This window comes from Gymnoscopelus microlampas (assembly GCF_963454915.1).
Source record: "Gymnoscopelus microlampas genome assembly, chromosome: 6".
NCBI lineage: Eukaryota > Metazoa > Chordata > Actinopteri > Myctophiformes > Myctophidae > Gymnoscopelus > Gymnoscopelus microlampas.
This window is the reverse complement of record NC_139943.1, coordinates 11,620,064-11,647,875: the sequence shown is the minus strand read 5'-3', so window position 1 is coordinate 11,647,875 and position 27,812 is coordinate 11,620,064. Positions and strand designations below refer to the sequence as shown.

At 42.0% G+C, this 27,812-nt stretch overlaps 3 protein-coding genes across 4 annotated transcripts in view; 2 read left to right on the top strand and 1 right to left on the bottom strand.

Moving 5' to 3' along the window:
* The window catches only part of tubgcp6 (tubulin gamma complex component 6), a 94,197-nt gene that overhangs the window by 7,495 nt on the left and 58,890 nt on the right, over positions 1 to 27,812 (bottom strand). Inside the window, exons 22-24 of the mRNA XM_084060286.1 lie at positions 20,104 to 20,245; positions 18,837 to 19,031; positions 14,665 to 14,797 (exon numbers count right to left, since the gene is read on the bottom strand). Coding sequence (XP_083916412.1) covers positions 14,665 to 14,797; positions 18,837 to 19,031; positions 20,104 to 20,245 — 470 coding nt within the window. The remainder of the gene's footprint in view (positions 1 to 14,664; positions 14,798 to 18,836; positions 19,032 to 20,103; positions 20,246 to 27,812) is intronic.
* On the top strand, positions 2,281 to 11,667 carry LOC311046782 (CD209 antigen-like protein C). Of its 2 annotated transcripts, none has more exons than XM_084059329.1 (6): positions 2,281 to 2,425; positions 2,613 to 2,705; positions 9,279 to 9,398; positions 9,517 to 9,656; positions 9,796 to 9,899; positions 11,131 to 11,667. In XM_084059329.1, exons 1-6 carry the CDS (start codon positions 2,314 to 2,316, stop codon positions 11,288 to 11,290), a joined length of 729 nt encoding a protein of 242 aa, XP_083915455.1. In that variant the 5' UTR covers positions 2,281 to 2,313; the 3' UTR covers positions 11,291 to 11,667. The 2 variants fall into 2 exon arrangements, with proteins under 2 accessions (XP_083915455.1, XP_083915454.1); XM_084059328.1 differs by lacking the exons at positions 2,281 to 2,425; positions 2,613 to 2,705 and adding exons at positions 7,457 to 7,709; positions 7,863 to 7,955.
* LOC311047113 (C-type lectin domain family 4 member M-like) lies at positions 4,401 to 5,555 on the top strand. Its single transcript, XM_084059706.1, has 4 exons — positions 4,401 to 4,514; positions 4,631 to 4,770; positions 4,906 to 5,009; positions 5,240 to 5,555. Exons 1-4 carry the CDS (start codon positions 4,406 to 4,408, stop codon positions 5,397 to 5,399), a joined length of 513 nt encoding a protein of 170 aa, XP_083915832.1. The 5' UTR covers positions 4,401 to 4,405; the 3' UTR covers positions 5,400 to 5,555.

Here is a 27,812-nt window from a genome sequence, read left to right as displayed (position 1 = left end):
TTTATAATTAATGCCATCTGCAAAATAACTGCTCACCAATTGGCTTTCTTCACTAATGTGTTCATAAAGGTGTCTTATAACACCTCACTTTTTAATACCATGTCATTTACTTTCTTGTGAGGGTTGGGAGGGGGGGTTTGTGTTTGTCTTGTGCGTTTGTTTTTTTTCACAGAAAATTAGAAGAGTTCTGTCATTGTTTATCCTCCTGTAAAACTGACTTCTTCAATAAAAATTATGTGAAAATAAATAAAATAACACCTCCCAATTACTTCCAACTGAACTCCTCTGGGGAACTTGAGAAGTTGAGAAGACCTGGTGTGAAAAACTGGAAAACTATAAATTGGCCAATATGAGCTTGTATATTGGGGTAGGGGTTTTGTGAGGGTGCTGAATCCATTCCATACCATCAGCTATGCAAGGACACCTTGCATAGTTCTTCTACTTCATCATTGGTGTGGGGAACAAGAAACGGATAATCATTATGCACTTGGTAAGGGGATGGCTGCACCATGGTAATAGATGCATTTCTGTTGTTTCTGATGTTTCTCACAAACATGGACATAGACTCTTAGATCACCTTTCAAAGTTAATGACAAATTATACCCATTTCCATTTGAATCTAAATGTACCACTCAACAAAAAATAACAAGTGAAAATGATGGCCACCACAATTTGATGGATAGGCCCCCTGAAAAGTATTATCTGGCCTGGGAGTCATTATATAAAAAGAAAACGAATCGTTGGAATGGATTCAGCACCCCACAAACCCCTAGTTAGATGTAACAAGTCGCTTTGGATAAAAGCGTCTGCTAAATGACTGTAATGTAATGTAATGTAACAAGCTCATATTGGCCAATATCTTTTCCCCCAGTTTTTCACACCAGGTTTTTTCAACTTTGATTGGCTCCCACAAAGTTTCAAAGAGCAGAAGCGTGTCCATGTGTGGCAACACGGGCAGCTGTCCACCCAGTTTGAGCCCGTTGCCCGCTGCTGAACGACTGACCGAAAAAAAAGTTGGATTGGAAGTCATTCTCAACTTTGATTGGCTCCCACAAAGTTTCCCGGAGGAGAAACACATTGGTGATGAAATCTATTATTTTGCAGATGGCTAAAAAAGTTGCCATTATAATAGTGTCTGTACATTTTGACAACTTTTAAACATAGCTCATCATTTTGTACACACAGTACAAGTATATTTCCGGGGGGCGCAAGAAACCCCCTTCTTCATACTAGACTAGACTAGACTAGACCCCTGAGGGACCAACTAAATATATAGGGTTTTTGGACGAAACTATATAAAATACAGAGTATTTTCAAATCAAACTATTAAGACAATATCGTCGCTGTCGGGCAGAAACCTTGTATGTCCAAAAAAACATTACTTTTCAGGGAATAAGAAAAAAAAGGAACCTGTGTGTTCCAATCAGGGTATCTGCACGTTTCTAAAGTGACCATTTAAGGACTTTTAAGACCTTTTTAATACCTCTAAAATAAAATAAATACATACAAATAAGACCATTACTGTGTCAAACGTATTCAACAAACTATACTATAAAAACTGTTTAAAATTGGCCAAATTGTCCAAAAAATAATATAAGAAAGAGGCAAATATTGTGAAAATAGCTGATCTACAAGCTCACAGCACTTCGCAACGCATCTAGCTGTGGAGATGAATACGTTTGTAATGCCTCAACCCCTACAAAGTGCTGGTTAAAATAAGTGCTGGTTAAAATAATCCCCAGTTAAAATATGATTATTTTGGGGGGTCGCGGCCTGAAAATTCTGTCCATTAACTTTAGTGGCAAAATAAATTCTTGGACATTCAGACCATCAAATACTGTAGCTCTAAATGCCACAGCTTTCTTACTAATGAATTCAGTATCATTTTGTGACAAATGCAACAATACTGACAGACACTCCCTCACTATGTGCAGGGTTGTGTTTTCGTAAAATGAGAGAACGATGAAGCTACAGGAAAACTGTGGTCACTTCTAGCTTCCGTAGAGTACATCCTATGCAATTTGAGTTGACATTTACGAGAAACTAGATGAATTTAATCAGATAAGATCAAGTGATCAAGAGCGTGGCACAAGTTGGCAGAGGGGAAGTGATGTGTGTGTGTGTGTGTGTGTGTGTGTGTGTGTGTGTGTGTGTGTGTGTGTGTGTGTGTGTGTGTGTGTGTGTGTGTGTGTGTGTGGGGGGGGGGGGGGGGGGGGGGGGGGGGGGGGGGGGGTTTGTGTTCATTGGTTTGTGTTGTGAAGAGGTGGAACATACCAAATACCTGCAAGAAGAATTCAAGTCATAAAGGTAGAAATGGCTGTAGATGGACGTTTTGACAACCATATTGAGCTCCAAGACAATGTAATCTATGAAACTATTGAGAACACAGCTCAGGAGAAAGATCCACAGAAGATACTGCAGTCTGGTAAGAAATGTTACTGAACTAAAAATCACAAAAAAATACCTTTTAACCAGTTTTAAATATCTTAACTGGTCTCAATGTGTGTGTGTGTGTGTGTGTGTGTGTGTGTGTGTGTGTGTGTGTGTGTGTGTGTGTGTGTGTGTGTGTGTGTGTGTGTGTGTGTGTGTGTGTGTGTGTGTGTGTCCTCCAGACAAGATAAGACGGTACAAGCGGGTTGGAGTCTGTGTTGGATTGCTTTGTGCTGTTCTAGCTCTCCTCAACATTGCTGTCCCACTCTCTCTCTGTAGGTCAAGTTTCATATCAATGTATTTTATTACAATGTTTTCAGTGGCAAGTACATGTACTAAAGTACCTTACTTTTTTAGGTACTTTACTTGAGTGTATCCGTTTTTCAATACTTGATACTTCTACTTCCACTACATCTCAAGAGCCAATATTGTACTTTTTACTCTACAACAAAAAATTGAAAACTTTAGTTACAAGTTACTTTGTAGATTTAGATTATTATTACAATATATCCATTAACCAATTAAGCCGTATTTTATTCTTTGTCTATTTGAGAGCGGCTATTTTTTAAAGATTCCGACAAATGTTGAAAACACTAGATTTCTTTTTAAACAGGACATACTGCACAACGATTTTTTTTTTTTACTTTTTTCTTCAAATGTATGCAATGCAATACTTTTGTAGTTTTACTCAAGTAACATTTTGAATACGGGACATTTATTGGTGACACAGTATTTCTGCAACGTGGTATTGCTACTTTAACTTAAGGGTGCGGTCACACCGAACTTTAATTCTGCCTAGGGGGGTGGATTCTGCCCATGCTTTTCAAAACGAACGGAGCATTTTTTTTTGCAGAAATCTTCGAATGGCATAAAAAAGCTCTGTTCCCATTGAAAAGCATTGGCAGAATCTGGCCGCATAGGCAGAATCAAAGTTTGGTATGAGTGCACAAATCGACAAAGCGACAAATCTGAGTACTTCTTCTACCACTAAATGTTTTATATATTCATGGTGATATATCGTAACATGTGTTTCTTCCAACACACTAGCATATAGGATACCTCTTAAAAAATAGTATTAGTTGCAGTAGTAATAGTTTTAGTAGCAGCAACAGAAGGTGTAACAGCATTGGCAGTTGGACAATATTATCCATTCAAATTTTTTTACTGTAGGTGGTTATAAATAGTGGATCTCCAATTTTGAAAATATTTTTAGCCGCTTGCTGAAAGCTGGCGGCTCTACAGACAGCACTAGTCCTAGTCCGACACCCAAGTGACACCTAAGTGTCATTGGCTGTCCTGGCTGTCCTTCACACTTCCCGCCAATGGGGAGACGGCCCTTTGCAGCACCCGCCTCTCCTCCTTTGACACCTATTTGTCATTGGCTGTCCTGGCTGTCCTTCACACTTCCCCCCGTTTAAGCCAATGGGGAGACGGCCCTTTGCAGCACCCGCCTCTCCTTCTTTGCAGCAGAGAGAGAGAGAAGGAGAGAGCAACTTTTACTGCAGCCTCAGGCAGGAGGGTTAGCATAAATGCTAGCGTGCTTCATTAGACCTAGTTTGGCTATTAAGTTATTATTTGGCCATGTTCACACTGACTTCAATCTTAGCTATTGTTGGGAAGACCCGTGTGGTGTCACAAAATGTTACCACCACTTATATAAAAAACATTAGAGCGTTTAGCGTCGCAGATTCTGTGACGCTATGTTGCCAGGTTTGGCGAGAGAAACAAGCAATCCAAAAAACAAGTAATCAGGTCTATGAAAAGATTGGGGCAAAAAAAGCCTGCCGCAAGCGGCTATATTATGACTTTGGTCATTTCTTGTTTCCATACAGATGAGTCCAACATGGTGGACAGAGAACAACTACTGATGAGGTACAGCAAACTGACCAAGGAGCAAGCTGAGTCCAACAAGGTGGAGAGAGAACAACTACTGATGAGGTTCGACAAACTGACCAAGGAGCTAAATGAGTCCAACATGGTGGAGAGAGAACAACTACTGATGAGGTACGACGAACTGACCAAGGAGCACAATGATGTGAAGAAGTGGCTCTGTGGTCAGCAAGATTACATGAAGCGTCTCTGTGGTGAGTGAGACGTCACTGTTTTTCTTTATTGTTATATTATTTTATTGATTATTTCTCATTCATTTGAGCAAAAAAAAGGAGAAAAAAAACGTGGCTAATATGCGTTTTTTTTATAGAATCGTATGGATTTATATTTCGTGATGGACTGTCACTGTGTCATTACATCTCTACTGAGAAGAAAAACTGGGAGGAGAGCAGACAGTGGTGTAGAGACAACCAATCAGACCTGATCGTCATAAAGAGCAAAGAAAAGCAGGTACAGTATGGTTTGTGTGTGTGTGTGTGTGTGTGTGTGTGTGTGTGTGTGTGTGTGTGTGTGTGTGTGTGTGTGTGTGTGTGTGTGTGTGTGTCCACTGTTTGTACATCAGTAACCATCAACTTTTCTGTCCAGGACTTTGTTAAAAGTGCAAACAAGAGTGTGTGGCTGGGTTTGACCGACAGAGACGAAGAAGGAAGATTTAAGTGGGTAGACGGGACACCACTGACCACACCAACGTAAGACTTGTCTTCATCTTCATTTGACCAAAATTATTCTAAATAGTATTAAATGTTATTATAAATTACAAGACATTATGTATGTTTTCTATGTCACTATCCAGTTATTTTGCATCTAATATCTAAATATAATTTGTGGTCATGATTTAAAAACTAAATAGTTATAGTTAAGAGTGAAAAAACATCCTTGTAAAGGTATTTTAATGCATGAAATGTTCCTACTTCTCCAGGTACTGGTTCGCTGGTGAGCCTGATTCTGAATGCAAAGATTTGCCTAATGCAATAGAAGACTGTGTTGAGTTTTGGGTTCTGCCTACTCCTGAAAGAAGATGGCATGACAAACTTTGTTCTGCGGAAGCCTACTGGATCTGTGAAAGAGTTCTGTGCTGAAACCATCATGTTCACCATGTATCGGTAAAGCAAAGCAAAGCAGAGTTTGTTGTTTACCCAGGGTGTCGGACTAAGTACGAAACTTGTTTCCAGCCGGACCCTGCATGGAAGCCTTGCTCATGGGCTATTCAGCGGTGATTCATGATTGATGTGATGAATTGGGGAATCGAACTAGGGACCTTCCGGTATCAAGGCCGCCCCTCTAACCACTAGGCCACCGCTGCCACTTAGCTGGTGTGTTGGTACAGCTACATGGTGGCTGTGTTTGCATGTGGTAGTTTGTGTGTTTGCTTTGGTTTGTCTGCCTGCCTTGCAGTTCTACCCAATATGCACTGTATACATTACATTACAATGTATATTCATATTGTTATTATAGTTAAAGAGGAGCCTATAGAATGTGAATAATGTTTAATCTGTTATATTTTAATTCCATGTTTCATGTAGATTAATAAAGTGTGTTTTATTTTCAAAACTGTACAGGAGAATTGTAAATTGTAAATATTAATTGAGAAGACAGTTATTATGCATCATGATCAATTTGATTTTGTTGTTTGCTTCCTTTTAATCTGTTTACTGTTTATCTTATTTCTTTAATGAAAACCAGTTTGAGCTGCATGTTTTGTATGAAATATGCTATAAAAAATAAAGTGATCCCTTTATACAAATAAAGTGTATTATTATTTTTAGACCTACTATATTAGAGCTTAAAAGTAGCAATACTGCGATGTAGAAATACTCTGTAAAAGTCTGGAATTCAAAATTGACTTGAGTAAAAGTACAAAAGTATTGGCATCAAAATGTACTTAAAGTACCAAAAGTAAAAGTACTCATTATACAGAATGCCCCAATGTCCCAGTATAAAAATCTTTTGAAAATAGCAGATCTAAAAGCTCTCAATGTGTCGCATTGTGAGTTTGTAGATCAGCTATTTTCAAATGGCCGAAATGTATATAGGGCTGAAGTGGTAAATGTATGTTTTGTAAAGTGTATGTAAAGTTTTCAAATCATTGTAGTGGAGTAAAAGTACAATATTTGCCTCTGAGATGTAGTGGAGTAGAAGTAAAAGTATTGGAAATTGGAAAAACTCAATCAAACTCATTGTAAAAAAAAAAGTACACAGTAGCCGAGATACAGGCTTTTGAAGTCATAAGTTAACCAGGAAGTGGATGGGAGTCTAAATCTTTTTGCTACTTTCACGCATCACTTTTGTACTACAAAGCAGGGTATATTGAGGAAGAATTACACATTATACTATATTGTTTTTATGGTTGTTCCTTTATATTTAACCATCACTTATAGTACTACATTAGGATATGACATGATATTTGGTAGCCTGAAGATGTCTCCACTAGGCTTGATGGCTATTGTTTTTGTTACAGCCAATCTGTTATGGTTCAGCTTGTCCTTGCAGCAGCTATAGGAGCTAGTATAACTATGGTCTGAGCCCTGTGCTCGAACCACCTTACCACTGATCTGTGTGTCTAGCGTACTTCTCCCCATGATATCATGTACATTAACCCACTCAATCCAGGAACTCAGCTGTGTCATTTTAGACTTCTTTGGCTATTAAAAAATCTGAATGTCAAAATGTTTGCAAATCTTTGAATGTATATATTTTTAAAAGCAATCATTTGTAACTCAAATGTTCCTGAATGAGTTCTTTCAAGGCTTCTGTCTATAAACTTTAGTGGCAAAATAAATTCTTGGACAATCAGACCATCAAATAGCTCTAAATGCCCCAGCTTTCATACACATGAATTCATTATCATTTTGTGATAAATGCAAAAATACTGACGGACACTTCCTCACTATGTGTAGGGTTCTGTTTTTGTAGAATTAGAGGAAGCTAATGAAGCTACAGGAAAACTGTGGTCACTTCTAGCTTCCGTTCAGTACAACCAACAGTGTGGTTGATATTTATGAGAAACTAGATGAATTTAATCAGATAAGGAGAAGGAGTGTGTGTGTGTGTGTGTGTGTGTGTGTGTGTGTGTGTGTGTGTGTGTGTGTGTGTGTGTGTGTGTGTGTGTGTGTGTGTGTGTGTGTGTGTGTGTGTGTGTGTGTGCGCGAGTGTGATATAAATATAACAGTGCTGTCTATCTATACGTTTAGGACAGTGAAGATAAGTCTTCAGTGTGTTGTGAAGAGGTGGAACATATCAAATACCTGCAAGAAGAATTCAAATCATAAAGGTAGAAATGGCTGTAGATGGACGTTTTGACGACCATATTGAGCTCCAAGACAACGTAATCTATGAAACTATTGAGAACACAGCTCAGGAGAAAGATCTGCAGAAGATACTGCAGTCTGGTAAGAAATGTTACTTTACTAAAATCACAAAAAAATACCTTTTAACCAACCAAATTAAATATCTTAACTGGTCTCAATGTGTGTGTGTGTGTGTGTGTGTGTGTGTGTGTGTGTGTGTGTGTGTGTGTGTGTGTGTGTGTGTGTGTCCTCCAGACAAGATAAGACGGTACAAGCGGTTTGGAGTCGGTGTTGGATTGTTTTGTGCTGTTCTAGCTCTCCTCAACATTGCTGTCCCACTCTCTCTCTGTAGGTCAAGTTTCATATCAATGTATTTTATTACAATGTTTTCAGTGGTGGCAAGTAACTAAGTACATGTACTAAAGTACCTTACTTTTTTTAGGTACTTTACTTGAGTGTATCCATTTTTCAATACTACTTTTTACTCTACAACAAAACATTTCAAACTTTAGTTACAAGTTACTTTGTGGATTTAGATTATTATTACAATATATCCATTAACCAATTAAGCCGTATTTAATTCTTTGTCTATTTGAAAATAGCCGATGTACAAGCTCACAATGTGTTGCAATGTGACTCTTTGTGAGCTTGTAGATCGGCTATTTTTGAAAGATTCCGACAAATGTTGAAAACGCTTGATTTTTTTTTAAACGGGACATACTGCACAATGAATATACTTTTACTTTTGGTTCTTCAAATTTATTTTAATGCAATACTTTTGTAGTTGTACTAAAGTAACCTTTTGAATACAGGACATTTATTGGTGACACGGCATTTCTGCAACATGGTATTGCTACTTTAACTTAACTCATTCAGTGCCACTGGACGTCTAAGACGTCCATTGTATCATAAGCCCTGTGCTACTGGACGTCTAAGACGTCCGTTGTATCATAAGCCCTGTGCTACTGGACGTCTAAGACGTCCGTTGTATCATAAGCCCTGTGCTACTGGACGTCTAAGACGTAAAAAAAAAAAAAAAAAAAGTTTTTTCTTTTTTTTTTTTTAAATGTTCAGAACCCAAGATTTGAAAAGGTTCTGCTCCATTCACTTCTTGTTTAACTTCTTACTGAAAAATGCTGTATCTCGGCTCCTAAGCACTTTTTTTTTACAATGAATTTTGGCTCTGGCACTCAGAGCCAAACTGCCAGAAATAAGTCAGGCACTGAATGAGTTAAGGGTGCGGTCACACCGAACTTTAATTCTGCCGAGGGGGGTGGATTCTGACAATGCTTTTCAATGGGAACGGAGCATTTCTTTTGCAGAAATCTTCGAATGGCAACAAAACGCTCCGTTCCCATTGAAAAGCATTGGCAGAATCCGTCCGCATAGGCAGAATCAAAGTTTGGTATGAGTGCACCCTAAGCGACAAATCTGAGTACTTGTCTTCTTCTACCACTAAATGTTTTATATATTCATGATGATATACTGTATCGTAACATGTGTTGCTTCCAACACACTAGCATATAGGATACCTCTTAAAAAATAGTATTAGTTGCAGTAGCAGCAACAGAAGGTGTAACAGCATTGGCAGTTGGACAATATTATCCATTCAAAAATGTAGGTGGTTATAAATAGTGGATCTCCAATTTTGTAAATATCTTTTCCATACAGATCAGTCCAACATGGTGGAGAGAGAACAACTACTGATGAGGTACGACAAACTGACCAAGGAGCACAATGATGTGAAGAAGTGGCTCTGTGCTCAGCAAGATTACATGAAGCGTCTCTGTGGTGAGTGAGACGTCACTGTTTTTCTTTATTGTTATATTATTTTATTGATGATTTCTCATTCATTTGAGCAAAAAAAAAGGAGAGAAAAAAACAGTGGCTAATATGCATTTTTTGATAGAATCGTATGGATTTAGATTTCATGATGGACTGTCACTGTGTCATTACATCTCTACTGAGAGGAAAAACTGGGAGGAGAGCAGACAGTGGTGTAGAGACAACCAATCAGACCTGATCGTCATAAAGAGCAAAGAAAAGCAGGTACAGTATGGTGTGTGTGTGTGTGTGTGTGTGTGTGTGTGTGTGTGTGTGTGTGTGTGTGTGTGTGTGTGTGTGTGTGTGTGTGTGTGTGTGTGCGTCTACTGTTTGTACATCAGTAACCATCAACCTTTCTGTCCAGGACTTTGTTGAACGTGCAAAGAAGACAGTGTGGCTGGGTTTGACCGACAGAGACGAAGAAGGAAGATTTAAGTGGGTAGACGGGACACCACTGACCACACCAACGTAAGACTTGTCTTCATCTTCAGTTTACCAAAAGGATTCTAGTAATAGTAGTATTAAATGTTATTATCTATCTATATATACATTTCTAAACCCAAAACCCCCCAAAAAAACCTGCCACTGTGTGGGACTAAACACAAAAACAACATATCAATGTCACTAACAAGACACGCCACAACGTGCAGAATTACTACGCGCAGTCTGTAGGCCACTTCATACTGCTCAGCACACATCTGCCCCCTCGCAGCATAATTAATTGCGGCCAACACAAACTCACAACATTACAGTCGGCCATGTTGTTCCTTAGCGTCATCGCCGACCACCGCCCAACGAGACCCAAGTGAGGTCAGACAACACACTCCATATTTGGGCATAGCTCCATTGGGAACATCTCCTATTATGGCTTTATATAACCGCCCAACGAGACCCAAGTGAGGTCAGACAACACACTCCATATTTGGGCATAGCTCCATTGGGAACATCTCCTATTATGGCTTTATATATTATAGAGACCAACAAACACAAAGCACCGCGCAGCGGCTAGGGGGGAGGGGCGCGCAGCGCCCCGACCCTCTAGTAAATTACAAGACATTATGTATGTTTTCTGTTTCACTATCCAGTTATTTTGCATCTAATATCTAAATATAAATTGTGGTCATGATTTAAAAACTAAATAGTTAACACATCGGGTGCCGATCACGGTCTGAAGCGTGTGTTTACATAGTAGCGCTCTGGTGCCGTTCACGGTCTGAACCGTGATTTCAGTATTTTTGTTTTTTTCGTTTTTCTCCCCACGGGCGGGGCTAGAGCAGCTCTGGGAGTACCCATTGTGATCTTGAGAAGGAAGGGCCAGATAGATCACCGGAAACAGAAACATGGCTTCCATCCGCTTCCTGTCTATTTCCTTCTTTAAAACGCCTATATCTCCGAATCCGTTTCCGGTGGTGAAAACCGGTCATGCGCGATGCGCGATCCCCCCCAGTTGTAACTCCCGAGTGAAATGTTATGGTTCCAGGCTGTAGCCAGGGTCATCGCTCAACATGAATGGATGCTTTTTTTTACGTGGATTTGCTTGTCTCGGAGTCTAAAGCTTTAAACCGCAAAGCGCCGTAAATGGGGAGAATGCTGGCACCCAACGTAAGTTGTTATGAAAAAATGCTGGCACCCGATGTGTTAAGAGAAAAAACATCCTTGTAAAGGTATTTTAATGAATGAAATGTTCCTACTTCTCCAGGTACTGGTTCCCTGGTGAGCCTGATTCTGAACTCAAAGAATTCCCTAATGCAATAGAAGACTGTGTTGAGTTTTTAGATGAGTCTACTCCTCAAAGAGAATGGCATGACATTACTTGTTCTTCAGAAGCCTACTGGATCTGTGAAAGAGTTCTGTGCTGAAACCAGCACAGAACTCTTTGGCTGTGTTTGCATGTGGTAGTTTGTGTGTTTGCTTTTGGTTTGTATTTTCAAAACTGTACAGGAGAATTACAAATTGTAATTTTATTAGTTATTATGCATCATAATCAATTTGATTTTGTTGTTTGCTTCCTTTTAATCTGTTTATTGTTTATCTTATTTCTTTAATGAAAACAATTTGAAATGAATGAATGAAAAAGAGTTTGAGCTGCGATGTTTTGTATGAAATATGCTATACAAATAAAGTGATCCCTTTATAGTATCAATACTGCAATGTAGAAATACTCTGTTACAAGTAAAAGTCTGGAATAAAAAAATACTTGAGTAAAAGTACAAAAGTATTTGCATCAAAATGTACTTAAAGTACCAAAAGTAAAAGTACTCATTATACAGAATGTTCCAATGTCCCAGTATAAAAATCTTTTGAAAATAGCAGATCTAAAAGCTCTCAATGTGTCGCATCGTGAGCTTGTAGATCAGCTATTTTCAAATGGCCAAAATGTATATAGGGCTTAAGTGATAAATGTATGTTTTGTAATAATAATCAAAAGTAACAAGTAACTAAAGTTTTCAAATCATTGTAGTGGAGTAAAAGTGCAATATTTGCTTCTGAGATGTAGTGGAGTAGAAGTAAAAGTATTGGAAATTGGAAATACTCAGTACAAATACCTCAAAATTGTACTTAAGGACAGTGCTTGAGTAAATGTACTTTACACCACTGCTCTAATTTGTTTCATTGGTTACATATTTATAAATACCTACAGACACACTTCAACCACGTCAACGTTCCACATTTCTTAACAGAAAAAGTAGCAGATCTACAAGCTCACAACAACGCGTCACATTATGCGCTTGTAGATCGGCTATTTTTGCTACTTACACGCATCACTTTTGTACTACAAAGCAGGGTATATTGAGGAAGAATTATATCTAACCTTTATATTTAACCATCACTTATAGTACTTATGAGATACATTATGATATGACATGATATTTGGTAGCCTGAAGATGTCTCCGCTAGGCTTGATGGCTATTGTTTTTGTTACAGCCAATCTGTTATGGTTTAGCTTGTCCTTGTAGCAGCTAGGAGCTAGTATAACTATGGTCTGAGCCCTGTGCTCGAACCACCTTACCACTGACCTGTGTGTCTAGCGTACTTCTCCCCATGATATCATGTGTACATTAACCCACTCAATCCAGGAACTCATCTGTGTCATTTTAGATTTCTTTGGCTCTTCAAAAAATAGCAGATCTACAAGCTCATAGCGTGGCACCGAGTGCCGCTCTATGAGCTTGTAGATCTGCAATTGTTTTGAGAAATCGTCAAAATGTTTGCAAATCTTTGAATGTATATATGTTTAAAAGCAATCATTTGTAACTAAAATCTTTGCTTGCTTTATAAAATATATATATTGAAAGATTTGCACAAATATTCACGATTTTTCAAAAATAGCAGATCTACAAGCTCATAGCGCGGCACTCGGTGCCGTGCTATGAGCTTGTATATCCGCTGTTTTTTAATAGCCAAAGCTTAAAATAATGGTTTAAGTGGTTACACAGATGCGTTCCCGGTTTTAACGGATCAAAGCATAACCATCACCACCTAGAATATTGTCTCTGACTCCTATTGGCTCATCGATCACTGATTGATCCGGAATTCCACGACGGCATTCATTTGAAATATGGAGATACAAGGTTTCAGCCCGACAGCAACGATACGATGCATTTCTTCGCCACATTATCTGGATAACAAGGTCAACTTCCAGCCTCGTATCAGTAGAGAACACTGTCCTATATACTAGGGACTGCATTGATCCCACTGCTATAGGAGCATAAATAAACCATGAAGGCATCACAACGTCCCTTTCTGAAGATCTCATGTGGTCTAAAATGTGCGTTTCAGACTTTGAGCTGGACCATTCTTCTCTCATCGCAGCCAAAGGAGCCAAAGGTAACCCACATGCTCTCTTTTCTTGCTTACTGTGTTTATTTTTGCACTTCAGTTAAATGTGTGCGAACAACCGTCAAATATGGATCAAAGCAAATATAAAATCTCAAGACTGAAACATTGGGTTCTAATGTGCGATTTGTGAATCAGTGTGAAAGGAGCCCAGCCAACCAGATGAAGAAATAACCTTTGCTTTTATATGAAACATCCGAGATCATTAGGGTTGTATGGAAATTGCTTCTGAACATATCGCTAGTTTGTTTTTCTTCAAATGCTCTAAGAAAAAATAGCAAAAAAAGAAAATAGCCAATCTACAAGCTCTCAATGTGTCAGCGACGCATCGGCTATTTACGCTGCGCAACATACAGTACTTCCATAGAAAACATGCTGACTATGGAATCCAAAATGACTGAAATCTCGGCTGAGAACTTTAATCCACAGTGTTTTTCCTACATGCATTTAACAGTGGCGGCACACCACGCCTTGTTTGTGGCCGCCACAGCTTGATCTTTATGAAAATGATATATTTTATATGCAAAGCGTTGTGAGCTTGTAGGTGCGCGACGCCGTCGTGCGACGAAGTATGAATTGGGCCGTGTTCTCATGCTCTCCCAGTCTCTCCTGTGAAAAGGCTCCCCCTAGGGTAACGGCTTTCTATGGGTCACAAAATTTCAGTAATGTGGGCTCCTTATGCGTAGGCTCCACGGTACTGGCCGCACGCTGGAATGTGTTTTGTTTCGACAGTAATGTTTGCAATGCTTTTCTAAGACGATTTCAACGCAGATGTTGTTGTTTACAAAAATGTAGCCTTGGATCAAGACTATCACAGATGTATTTTATCGATTCTCACATTTGCTACACATCTATGAAAGACAGTAGCTAGTTTCTATAATCAAAATTCCCGCTGCGCATTCAACACACTCACAACTCAAGAACGCATGTCCCCCGATCTCATATGATCCCGCGCGCGCAGGCGGGGTTCCCGGCGCCACAGTTACAACTTCAACCTATAGTGGAAACAAGATCCATGACTTTAACCCATTAAGACCTGGAACTGTGTAATTTTTAGATTTGAGCTAAAAAGCATTATTTTACACTTTGGGCTATTTTTGACAATTCGTGAAAATGTGTGCAAATCTTAGAATATATATATTTTTAAAGCGAACATTTTTAACTCAAATCTTTGCTTCTGGGGGTCCCTGGAACAACATATTTTGATGAGGGTCCGCGGCCAAATACATATAGTTCTGGGGGTCCTTGACATGAAAAAGATTGAGCACCACTGATATAGAAACATACGTTTTTCAGAATGCTGTTGAGATTTAGGAGACATGTAGAATCGGCTTCAGGTCTCAATGGGTTAAGTATGACTTTAAGAAAATCTTCCACCCTCTGCCCGGTTCCTCACCCGTCCTCTTGAGGTGGAACCACACGTCCCGCAGGCTCCACACCATGTGTTTGAGCTGCAGCAGGAAGGAGAACAGACGGTTGTACTTGTTCATGCAGCTGTCTGTGATGACGATGTTCAGCGGCCAGTCCACCTGGGAGACACACACACACACACACACACACACACACACACACACACACACACACACACACACACACACACACACACACACACACACACACACACACACACACACACACACACACACACACACACACACACACACACACACACACACACACACCACAAGGAGCCAGGGAGAGAGAGAGAGAAAGAAAGAAAGGGGAAAAGATTAGAAGAGATAGAAGAAGAGATAGAAAAGAAAAACTTTAGAGGTGAGATGTTCTCTCTTTTACAGTAAATCCCCCGCGGGAGAGCTGGGTTATCGCCCCGTCTCGTCCTGCATTTATTAGCAAGAGTCTTCGCCTTTTCTATTCAATTTATCACTTCCAGCGTTCAGTCATGCAAATGGATGCAGAAAGGAGAGACGGAGAGGGGGGGAGAGAGAGAGAGAGAGAGAGAGAGAGAGAGAGAGAGAGAGAGAGAATGAATTGGGGGAAGTGGGGAGTAAAGTGATAGGCGAGTAGAAATGGGAAAAGGGGGGCGAGCCGGCATCGCGCATCAGAAATAAATAGCCGATCGACTAGCTCACAACGCGTCGCTTCGCGCCACGTTGTGAGCTTGTCGATCGGCTATTTCCGATGCGCGACACGATTCGCAAACCAAGTATAAATCGGGCATATTAAGGAGACAGTTATAAAGGAACGGGCAGAGGAGAGGAAACGTGAAGAGGAGAAGACAGAGTGGTGGTGAGATAAGAGTTGAGATGGACGCAGGATAAAAAGTACGGAGTGAGGGAGATTAAAAACAAAGTGTGAGGTGAGGAGAGGATAGGAGAGAGTCAGATAGGGCGCATAGTAGCCTAGTAAGAACAGTGTGTGGGAGAATCAACTTTTTTCCATAAACTTTTCGCAACTTTCCCGCAATTTAGCAAAATGAGCAAATTCTTGTCATTTCACCGCATAAATTCACATAAAAACCCCTGCATATTCCATCGCATAATCAAGGATTTTTGGCCCGCGTTTTTCTGGAGGCACTGTTAAGACAGAGATCCCTAAACCTATGGGCCGGGGCCAGTGGGCCGTGAGCATATTGCAAGTGGGCAAATGTGGCCAAATAATTAGCAAAACATTAAGACTTTTTACTGACAAAGAATTAAAAATTTTCATACCGCCATAGATTGTAAAACAAGAAAGAAATGACTTTAAGTCATATCCTACCAGGTGCTCTGTGTGTGTGTGTGTGTGTGTGTGTGTGTGATTGTTTTCATAGACCTGATTACTTGTTTTTCGGATTGCTTGTTTCTCTCGCCAAACCTGGCAACATAGCGTCACAGAATCTGCGACGCTAAACGCTCTAATGTTTTTTATATAAGTGTTGGCAACATTTTGTGACACCACACGGGTCTTCCCAACAATAGCTAAGATTGAAGTCAGTGTGAACATGGCCAAATAATAACTTAATAGCCAAACTAGGTCTAATGAAGCACGCTAGCATTTAGGCTAACCCTCCTGTCTGAGGCTGCAGTAAAACTTGCACTGTCTGTGAATGAGGGGAGCGCAGCGGAGCACGGTTACTGCGGGGGCGGGCCGTCTCCCCATTCGTGTCGCCATTGGCTTAAAGGAGTGAAGGACAGCCAGGACAGCCAATGACACTTAGGTGTCACTCAGGTGTCGCTTAGGTGTCGGACTAGTACCCAGTGTGTCTGTAGACCCGGCGCTCTTCGAGCACCTGGTAAAAATATATAATTATGGACGAAGGGAGGCATCACGTGACACACGCAATCGATTGATCATTTTAAATAAACATGTTTTGAAAATGCACACGGCCCACCCATCTGACCACGTAGCACGTCAGCCCGGAAAGGGTTAGATTGATGGGTGGGCAGGGCCGTGAACGTGAAAGGTTTTCAAGTGGGCCCTGGTAGGGAAGAGAGAAGGCTGAGAGTCAAGTGGATGTTGTGCGTAGGACAGTGGTTCTCAAAGTGGTAGTAGTCGTTGGGGGGGGTTTAGTTCCAGGGGGTCCCCAGCAAAATGTGTTAACCCATTAAGACCTGAGGCCGATTCTACAAAATGTCTTCTAAATCCCAGCAGTTTTCTGAAAAACCTATGTTTCTATATCAGTGGTGCTCAAACCTTTTGATGTCAAGGACCCCCAAAATGTATTTTGCCGCCGACCCCCATCTCAAAATATTTTGTTCCAGGGACCCCCAGAAGCAAAGATTTGAGTTAAAGATGTTTGCTTTAAACAATATATATTCAAAGATTTGCACACATTTTCACGATTTTTCAAAAATAGCAGATCTACAAGCTCATAGCGCGGCACTCGGTGCTGCGCTATGAGCTTGTATATCTGCTATTTTTGAATAGCCCAAAGTGTAAAATAATGCTTTTTAGCTCAAATCAAAAAGTGACACAGATGCATTCTAGGTCTCAATGGGTATACAGCATCACAGTGATTTTAACAATTGTATCCATGCTTTATACATTGGCTGTTCAAAAATAGCAGATATATAAGCTCACAGCGTGTCACTTCGTGGCACCCTGCAAGCTTGTACATCTGAGATATGGAGATAGAAGGTTTCTATCTTTGAACGTTTTTGAAAAATCTCGAAAACTTTTGAAAATCTTTGAATAATTTGGATTTTTTTTAACGCAAATCTTCTCATCTGGGGGTCCCTGGCACAAAACGTTTTCAGATGGGGGTCCGTGGGCAAATAAATATCAATTTGGGGGTCCTTGACATGAAAAGGTTTGAGAACCAATTGCCATTGGCTCTCAAACTTTTACTTAAACTTTCTATAGGAGATACAAGGGAGGAGAGGTCACAGGAGTGATGCCGAAGGACGAGAGAGAGAGAGAGAGAGAGAGAGAGAGAGAGAGAGAGAGAGAGAGAGAGAGAGAGAGAAAGTAAGAGAGTAAAAGACAAAGTGAAATGAAGACAATGTGTGTGGGTGGGGGACATTACTCACTGTTCATGCCACCCAAAACTTCCAAATCCAATCAATTTGAGAGTATCAAGCGCTTTAGGTGCATGACAAGCTCATTTTCCACCCCCACGGCAGTCCGTCACTACACGACAGCTTGTCACATTAAAGCTGTCACCGAGTTCCATTCACGGTGGGGCTGGCGCACACGCTGACAAGCGCACACACACACACACACACCAATCCATCTCAAACTTTTTATATACTCACACTAGAGCTGGGCGATATGACTTCGAATCAATATCACGATTATTGCAAACTTTTTCCTTTATTACAATGAATGTTTTTTTTTTTATATAAAAATAGCAGATCTATAAGCTCACAACACGTTGTGATGCAACACATTGGGGAGCATGTAGATCGGCTATTTTCGCCAAAGGTTTGCCCACACTAACAGAAAACAGAAAAGGTACTAGTATAGAGCCCTGAAGGACTCCGGTCAAGTTGGTCAACCATATGGGGTCTAAGTGGTTAACGTCTCGCCCGATCCCCTAGGGGAGGCGAGACAACAAATCTATTAGAACTCCTTTGTGTCTATTCTGTGATGTACGAGGGGGAAAATATTATTCGATTAACCTACCTAAGAGGAAGAATAAGTCGGTTATAGCTTCTAAATATTGGTAACTTTCGGTAAATTTTCGGTTAATTCAATTGCCTGTGTTCCTAGCTCATTGGTTCTCAAAGTGGGGTCCGGGGACCCCCAGGGGTACTTGAGGGGGTTTCAGGGGGTCCCCAGCTAAATGATGGACAGGGACCAAATGGACCCTCATGGGTATGTAACTCTGAGAGTGTACAGTACAATTTGTACACTCTCAGAGTTAAATTAACATTGGTTTTACAATGTGAATTGGGGTCCCCAGAGGTATAAATGCCATTAAATGGGGGTCCGTAGCCTAATGCATGTCAAACTGGGGGTCCTTGAAATTAAAATGGTTGAGAATCACTGCTAGAGACCCGTAAAAACCTTCTCTTATTGGTAATAAGTGTCAATTAGGGGGTCCTTGACATGAAAAAGTTTGAGAACCACTGTCCTAGCTCACGCACACACAGTGACTCTGTGAGTTGCCGTGTGTGCGTTTTTTACCTTGTAGCGTAGTTCCAGGCAGTTGAGGGAGTCGGGGGCATGGGGGTGAAAGGTCTCGGGCAGGAAGCGCAGGGCGAAGGTGAAGTTGGCGGCCTGGGCGATGTCCCCGTGCAGGCTGTACTGCAGGGCCTTGCTCAGGATGTTGTTGAGCACCAGAGGGGTCAACAGCTCGCCTGGAGTCTGACCGCTGGCCAGCTAGGGAGAGAGAGGGGTTTAACCCATTTAGACCTGTCGCGTAGTGGCCGATTCTAAAAACACCTTCTAAATATGTTTTCTGAAAAACGTCAAATTTTTTAATAATTAAATATATTGTTGCTGTCCGGCAGAAACCTTGTATCTCCATGTTTTAACTTTTGTGTTTTTTCGTAAATTAATGCCGTACTTTATCATACTACAGTGTCACACAAAAGCGTCAAAAGTAGCAGATCTGCTATTTTTGCTATTTTTGAATTCTGAAAAGTAACAGTTTTGGACATATGAGGTTTCCACCCGAACAGAGACGATATATATATATATATATTTTCAACTAAAATGACACAGAGGCATTACCGGCTTGAAAGGTATAACAAGGTATAGGTGTAGCAAGCTTAAATGGGTTCATTATGCAATAACACTGGTCTGTGAAAAAACTTCAGGGCATTATACAAATGTTTAAATTAGAATTCCATGCCCATTTAAAAAGGAGAAGGAGAAGACAAGGACGGACGTTTGGCTTTGTGCCAATGCAGTGGTGTAAAGTAACTAAGTGCATGTACTCAAGTACTGTACTCAAGTACAATGTTGAGGTACTTTTACTTTACTGGAGTATTTCCAATTTTCAGTACTTTTACTCCACTACATCTCAGAGGCAAATATTATACTTTTACTCCACACAATTATTTGAAAACTTTAGTTACTAGTTACATTGCAGATATAAATTATTACATTATAAAACCTACATTAACCACTTTAGCCCTATTTTATACCTAGGCTATTTGAAAATAGCCGATCTACAAGCTGCAACGCATTGTGAGCTTGTAGATCTTCTATTTTCAAACATTTTTGTACTTTTGAATTCCGGACATGTACTTGTAACAGAGTACTTCTACATTGCAGTATTGATACTTTTACTTAAGTAAAACATTTGAGAACTTTTTCCACCACTGCCCTGAACACCCTGATACATTTTTAAATTCTGCAATTCAAGCAGGGACCTTTGACACTGGCAATGGTGACGGTAACGAGACAGATCGCGGAAACACCTCGTCCCCCGAACAATGTGCCTCACCTTCTCGAAGAGCAGGTCACTGAGGGACTGGGCGAACTCGCCGTCCTCCATCAGCAGGAAGTGACGCAAGGCCTCAAAGTGTCTCTCCATCCCCAGCTCCACGAAGAAGTAGTCCACCACCGCCTTGTTCACCAGAGACACACTGGAGCGGAAAGAGAGAGATATTTTTAAAAATATATTAATGTTAAATTATCATTAACACATTGCCTGCCAAGAACGCATATGCGTTCTGTCCAAAAAGAATCCGCAAGAGGGCGCTCCAACACAGCTTAGGAATGATCACTCGACACTCAGAGAAGGAATAGGCGGATGTGACGTCATCCCAAAAAACATCACGTCCGTCCGCCCCAACGTTAGGATTTTTTAGAAAAACCACCCATTTTCAACAGGCCATAGCTCTAAAATGGCCGATTGTGGTAGAAATGTTATTGTTCCAGTGGATAGACAGGACTATACCCAATCCCACGGACACAACGTGGCTTCCACGGCTTTTCAAAGGTTGTCTATTTAAGGTAATAAACGCTGCCAGGGGGATAAAATGTTAAAATGTTAGTGTTTTGTCAATTCTTTTTGGCCCCACTTGCAATATCCAATAACCTCACGGGCACGGCCCACAGGTCGTGAATCGCTGAGATAGAACGTGACACCACTAGCCAAATTACCAATTGCAAAATGCCACACTCGCTCACTCCACTCACGCCGAGTCCCGCCTTCGAGCGAGCGGGCGTAGATTAAATGTTGGACTCATGGCCACATTCAAATTCTCAACGTTCTGCTTGCTTGCCTCCTCCCTGCTCCACATGCCAGTGTAACAGAATGGTTCACTACCTCAGCCTGATGGCCTGAAAGTCTAATGTCTCCCCAGAGCGATAGGGATATATCCCTTTGGCTTAGTGGTTAAGATGTTGGTTTCACCGGTGCCGTGACCCGGATCGGGTTTCCCCCGTGGGAGGAGGTCAAAAGGGGGGGTGAGTGTAACAGAGTGGTTCACTACCTCAGCCTGACGGCCTGAAAGTCTAATATCTCCTTCGAGCGATAGGGATGTATCCCTTTGGCTTAGTGGTTAACTCATTGAGTGCCACAATCCGTCAAATCCGTCACGTGGCCTGACGCCCAGAGCGCCACAATCCGTCAAATCCGTCATAAAAAAAAATTAAAAAAAAAAAAAAAAAATCAAAATACGTTTTGTTTTTTTTTTTTTTTGGGGGGGGAAAAACATGTTCAGAACCCAAGATATGATGATTTGAAGATTTGCTGCTCCATCCACTCCTTGTTTAACCTATAACTTAAAAAGGCTGTATCTCGCTTCCTAAGCACTTTTTTTTTACAATGAATTTTGGCTGGGGCACTCAGAGCCAAAATTCCATAAACATGAATAAATAAGCTTGGCACTGAATGAGTTAAGATGTTGGCTTTCCACGCGGGACACCCGGGTTCGAATCCCGGGCGTTACACCATGCTGTACTGGACACTGTTTATTCTCTATGAATTGAGCGTTTTGACAGGCATTCTCCCACACATTCTCCCGTGCACAATAAACTGCATGATTGTGTAAATACTAAAGATCAAACCATTATTTAATGTGTCGCTTCAGTAGCTTTGAGTTTAATCAAGTGGGACACTTTGGCTCTCAGACCGTTGATACAAACGTGTTATGTTTACATTATCAGGAGTGTCAGAACCAGCGTACAAGCAAAGCAATGAGACGCTGGTTCAGCAGGCGCTAACTATTGCAGGAGAACTGTATTTGGAAATGCCAAACGAAGTTAGGGTTTGTTTGTGTGTGTGTGTGTGTGTGTGTGTGTGTGTGTGTGTGTGTGTGTGCGTGTGTGCGTGTGTGCGTGTGTGCGTGTGTGCGTGTGTGTGTGTGTGTGTGTGCGCGTGCGCGTGCGTGTGTGTGGGTGTGTGCGTGCGTGTGTATATAACCGGATGCTACAGTGGGAACTTTGTAGCACAAAGTAAGTTTAAAGTCAGGTTAGAACATGCCAGAAGCCTTAAGAGTCTAGACAATGAGAGCCAACTTATATAATAACAACAATATTAAAAACCTCGGGTTCTGAATTGACCCGTTAACAATGCCTGAGACTCAGAGATAGAGCTAGAGAGAGGTAGAGAGAGGTAGAGATAAGACAGAGATAAGACAGAGAGAGAGAGAGAGAGAGAGAGAGAGAGAGAGAGAGAGAGAGAGAGAGAGAGAGAGGAAGATAGCGTGAGAGAAAGTGCTGAGCACACAGCATCCACACAGGCTTTTAGGATGATTGAGGTCAGCTGTGCAGAAAGCTGCAGCCATTACCCCCCGCCCCAACCCAATTTCTGGACTATTTCTAACATTTCCACTCACATGACAGTACGGTACGATTTAGGTGAAAGTCTCTTTAACAGAAGGATCAGTGATAGCAGGGTGAGTTCACCCTGTCCAAAGTGTTAAGAAGAAAAAGTGCTGCCTGGAGCAATTATTTTCGCTGAAAATGAAAAGGTGCAACATCCTCCAAGACAGGCCAGACAGCGGTACAGGTCATATCACAACCGCGTTACTTCAGGCTAAAAGCAAAGGGGCAATTTGAAGACCTGTTCGCTGAGGGGTTGGGTCAGCAATCCCTCTCTCTCTCTCTCTCTCTCTCTCTCGACAGACTTTTAAAGAAAAAACATTATTCGCATGAAAAAACCTTTACACATAATATGTTTTTTCTCAAAAAGTGAAATTATTCTCAACTTTTGAAAGCGATTCGCTCATCCACAAAAAGGCACACAGACCAGCAGCACCATATCCTTCTAACTCATTCACTGGCAGAATAAATACATAAATAAATCGTCCACTGCCAGCGATTTTTCAATTTTCTTACCTTTTCAAGTAGTCACAGAATATTTATCTCCACTATGATGATCGATCCCCTGATCGTTGCTAATCACGGGGGGGGGGGGGGGGTTCACTGTGGTTCCGTGGGCGTGGAAACAGAATAAATTCATTGCGACCCCCCGTTCGCTCGCTATAGGCCGTTGAAAATAGCATGTCTCGCCAAAAATACATTGTAAAACACAGAAGGCAGGAGATACAGGCGATTTCCCCAAATACGTTAACCAGGAAGTGAATGGCCTTTGGAAAAAAAGTCGTCAAAGTTGTCTGGGCCTTTGGAAAAAAAGTTGTCAAAGTTGTCCTTGGCAGTGAATGAGTTAAAGGTCATTTCTCATTTTTGTATTAAAAAAAATCAAAGCGTGTGGATCCTGGGACCCACATGGGCATATGGGTGTTACTCAAATGTGGATCTTCATTTGGCCAGTCGTTTACATCAGTCATGATGTCGAATCTATGATGTACATGTACAACGCCAAATTTGACAAAGGTTTCAGTTTGTCAACATGACAAACCACGTCAAACCCCGTAACGATTTCATTTGGGGAGGTTAGGAAAAACAAGTTAAACAACTTCCAACACAAAACTAATAGGACCCCTAATACTGTACAGCCGTGTGCTCGGATGCAACACCAAAGTGACACTTTCGCAATTTACAAAAGAGACACTTCATGGCATTCAATTAACTGAATGCCAGATTGACAAGGGGCGGCTGACAGCAGGATATTCGTTTGTCGTTAGCTTGAAGAGATCAGATTTCTCCTTGGCAAGCAAAAACCCCTTTATGCGACGGAGTGTAAATTAAGCTTATGACAAGTTTGCCTGATATCAGACAGAATTGTCAACTCGTCACACTCCATTTTAATCTTCAATCTGTCAACTCAGAGAGAGTGGGTAGGATTTCAAAAAGGGTCTGTCCGGACCCTGGCAAATGACAAGTGGAAGGTAATGAGAATACGCCTTTGTTTCGCAGCGAGCCAACACACACTGAGCAACGGTATCAGTAAGCTTTGAAGTCGTGGAAAAATAGCCGCTACAAGCGAAACCACCGGTATTTCCCCTTCAAAGTGAGGTGCGAGCTTCTCGTTGAATGATTCATATACACACACACACGTCTTCCTAAAGCTCAATTTATACTACATCCCAAGACAGTGTCGCTTGCCGAATAGAACAGATATTCAAGCTAAAAACACGTCACGTAAAGACATGGGGGTTATTATCCCTATTTTCCAGGGGTCCTATGTTCCCCAGGTTGTGTGTAGACCATTGGTTCTCAGAGTGGGTTCGGTCCGTGTAAACCCCAGGGGTCCTTGGGGGGGTTACCAGGGGGTCCCCAGCAAAATGTGTTAATATAGCTCGTCACAATAATTTTAACCACTTTAAACATATTTTATATTTTGGCTATTCAAAAATAGCAGATATAAAAGCTCATCGTGCGTCACTTCGTGCCGTGCTATGAGCTTCTAGATCAGCTATTTTTTATTAAATCTTGAACATTTGTGCAAATCTTTTAAAGCGGACATTTTGAACACAAATCTTTGCTTCTGGAGGTCCCTGGCACAAAATATTTTTTTGAGATGGGGGTCCGCGACATGAAAAAGTTTGAGAACCACTGGTGTAGAATAGACGTATGTCATTGCCAAGGCGGTGTTTTTTTTTTGGGTTCACTCAACAAGGGTGGTGCGCCTCAAGGCCTCGTCGTCAGCATTTCTGCCTTAAGCGAAGAATGCTCTCACCGAGCAGCTGATAACCTCATCATCTCTCTACGTTGTCCTCAGACGAGCCCTCCATCAGTGTCTCCAGTCATCTCCACCATAGACTGTACCAGTAAGACTCCCTAATCGGGAGATAAGCGACCGTAGGTCACATGTATACAGAAGAGGGCTGTAACGGCGATTGGTTCCTAGTTGTGTGGGCAATGTATAGTTTTGTTTGGTGGTCTAAGAAATGTGGTGGCAGGCATGTTGATGACATGAGTGTAGACATACTGTGTAGTGTGTAGCAATTTGCGTGTTTTTAGGGGCAAAACTGTAGGAGTAGTGGGCAAAAATGTGTTGTGAAAAGCGGCCTGAAGGTGGCGCTAGAAGAGGGCCATGTGAGAAATTAGGGGTGGGATGTCCGCGTTGCCTTGGCGGACGAATAGGTACCGGCCGCGGCTCTCCCGGACGCTCCTAGCCCGAGTTACGGCATTTTATGTGAGCTGCAGTGGCAGGGGGTCCTCCACTGGGGGCGCCACCACTTTTGCATCCGTTCTGGAGCACCAGGAGTGGGTGGTCCCCGGGAATGCCCCGTGAGCAGCCCCGTTGGGGTGGTCATTTGGTAATTTGTCCACATGTGCTCATTTTTTACACTTGGGGGTCCCCGAGGCAGCTGGGGGTCCCTGGAGCTCCGGGGGTCCTTGGAGGGTGTAGTTTGGCAGGTAAGGAGTGTGTGTGCAAAATCTGGCATGGATCGGGGCAACGGGTGCGGAGATATGAGCAGGGCAAAAGTGTGACGTGTGTGACGGAGTGACGGGACGTGTGTGACGCACGGACACCTGGAGCAGGTTTCTATAGTAAATGCGACCTACGGTCGCAATAAATGAGATGGACAAACCCCCTCCGCTGCTTTCTACAGACCGAAAATGAATCCTTTGCTGCAGACTGTAAGTCCGCCATCTTTCACTACGCGTCAGAATGAGTTCAGACCATTATTGGTTGGGTAACTTGTCAATCAAGAGCGGGGGGCGGGGAATGAATGCTATTGGTTGTGTAGCGTGTCAATCAAATCATCCCGCCCCTCCTAGAGAATAGCCTACTTTATCGTCAATTTTATAATAAATAGAACCATAATTTAGCAAAACGCATATCCTGATGATTGAAAGGAGACTTTAAACTAGCGACTGGAAGCATATAGAATTTATGACAATTTTTATTACAGTAAGAAAATCGAGTCTGAAAGTTGGTAAAAACCCATCGGCTTGCGTTAAAATAAATTCTTTCTGAACTCACAGGTCGGCACGGGTGAAACAGCGCCTCTCGCTGGACATTTACTAAACATCCGGGTTGGCCTCATAGTAAATATCTCAGCCTTGCCCCTTGATCTCCACCCATTCTCCATACTTGCTAGCATCTGGCTAGCTCTTGGCCAGATGTATGTGTATGTGACTTATTGAAAAAAAAACAGGAGAGAATGCTCACTCGCACTGAGCAGCCGATAACCTCATCTCTCTACGTCAGTGGTCCCCAAACTTTTTCATGTCAAGGACCCCCAAATTAACACTTATTAGCCCGCAGACCCCCATTTGAAAAGATATGCCAGGGACAAGATAAGAGAAGATTTTCACGGCTCTAGCAGTGATTCTCAACCATTTTAATTTCAAGGACCCCCAGTTTGACATGCATTAGGCTACGAACCCCCATTTAATGGAATTTCTATCTCTGGGACCCCAATTTATTATGCAAAAAATGTTAATTTAACTTTGAGAGTGTACAAATGGAACCAAATTGACCCGTTAGGTTCCATTTGTACACTCTCAGAGTTACAGACCCATGAGGGTCCATTTGGTTCCCAACTATCCATCATTTAGCTGGGGACCCCCTGGAACTCCCTCAAGGACCCCTGGGGGTCCCCGGACCCCACTTTGAGAACCAATGCTCTACGTTGTCCTCAGACGAGCCCTCACTCCATCTGCGTCTCCACTCATCTCCATTCTCCGAACATCTGGCCAGCTCCTGGCCACCTGTGTGTGTGTGACTCATCGAAAACCAAAAGAGAACGCTGGCACACTGTGAGCTCCAGTGGCAGAATTAATTGCGACCGTAGGTCGCATTTACTATAGAAACCTGCTCCAGGTGTCCGTGCGTCACACACGTCCCGTCACTCCGTCACACACGTCACACTTTTGCCCTGCTCATATCTCCGCACCCGTTGCCCCGATCCATGCCAGATTTTGCACACACACTCCTTACCTGCCAAACTACACCCTCCAAGGACCCCCGGAGCTCCAGGGACCCCCAGCTGCCTCGGGGACCCCCAAGTGTAAAAAATGAGCACATGTGGACAAATTACCAAATGACCACCCCAACGGGGCTGCTCACGGGGCATTCCCGGGGACCACCCACTCCTGGTGCTCCAGAACGGATGCAAAAGTGGTGGCGCCCCCAGTGGAGGACCCCCTGCCACTGCAGCTCACATAAAATGCCGTAACTCGGGCTAGGAGCGTCCGGGAGAGCCGCGGCCGGTACCTATTCGTCCGCCAAGGCAACGCGGACATCCCACCCCTAATTTCTCACATGGCCCTCTTCTAGCGCCACCTTCAGGCCGCTTTTCACAACACATTTTTGCCCACTACTCCTACAGTTTTGCCCCTAAAAACACGCAAATTGCTACACACTACACAGTATGTCTACACTCATGTCATCAACATGCCTGCCACCACATTTCTTAGACCACCAAACAAAACTATACATTGCCCACACAACTAGGAACCAATCGCCGTTACAGCCCTCTTCTGTATACATGTGACCTACGGTCGCTTATCTCCCGATTAGGGAGTCTTACTGGTTATTGCACCTGCTGAGTGCTGCTGTGACGTTCTTGGCTTTCGCTGTAGGCATGTAACGATGCAATCAACTCACGATACCATTCGAATCACGATACTTGGTTCACAATACAATGTTTTTAACCCACTGAAGCCGATTCTACAAATGTCTTCTAAATCCCAACAGTATTGAGAAAATACGTATGTTTCTATATCAGTGGTGCTCAAACCTTTTCATGTCAATGACCCCCAAAATGATATGCTTTTGGCCGCGGACCCCCCACTCAACATATTTTGTTCCAGGGACCGCCAGAAGCAAAGATTTCAGTTAAAAAA

Excerpts from the sequence above, each read along its gene's own strand:
- LOC311046782 (XM_084059329.1), top strand. The coding sequence starts at position 2,314 with ATGGCTGTAGATGGACGTTTTGACAACCATATTGAGCTCCAAGACAAT. Across the intron at positions 9,657-9,795 it reads TAAAGAGCAAAGAAAAGCAG|GACTTTGTTGAACGTGCAAA; the intron begins GTACAGTATGGT and ends CTTTCTGTCCAG. Across the intron at positions 9,900-11,130 it reads ACACCACTGACCACACCAAC|GTACTGGTTCCCTGGTGAGC; the intron begins GTAAGACTTGTC and ends CTACTTCTCCAG.
- LOC311047113 (XM_084059706.1), top strand. The coding sequence starts at position 4,406 with ATGGTGGAGAGAGAACAACTACTGATGAGGTACGACGAACTGACCAAG. Across the intron at positions 4,771-4,905 it reads TAAAGAGCAAAGAAAAGCAG|GACTTTGTTAAAAGTGCAAA; the intron begins GTACAGTATGGT and ends TTTTCTGTCCAG. Across the intron at positions 5,010-5,239 it reads ACACCACTGACCACACCAAC|GTACTGGTTCGCTGGTGAGC; the intron begins GTAAGACTTGTC and ends CTACTTCTCCAG.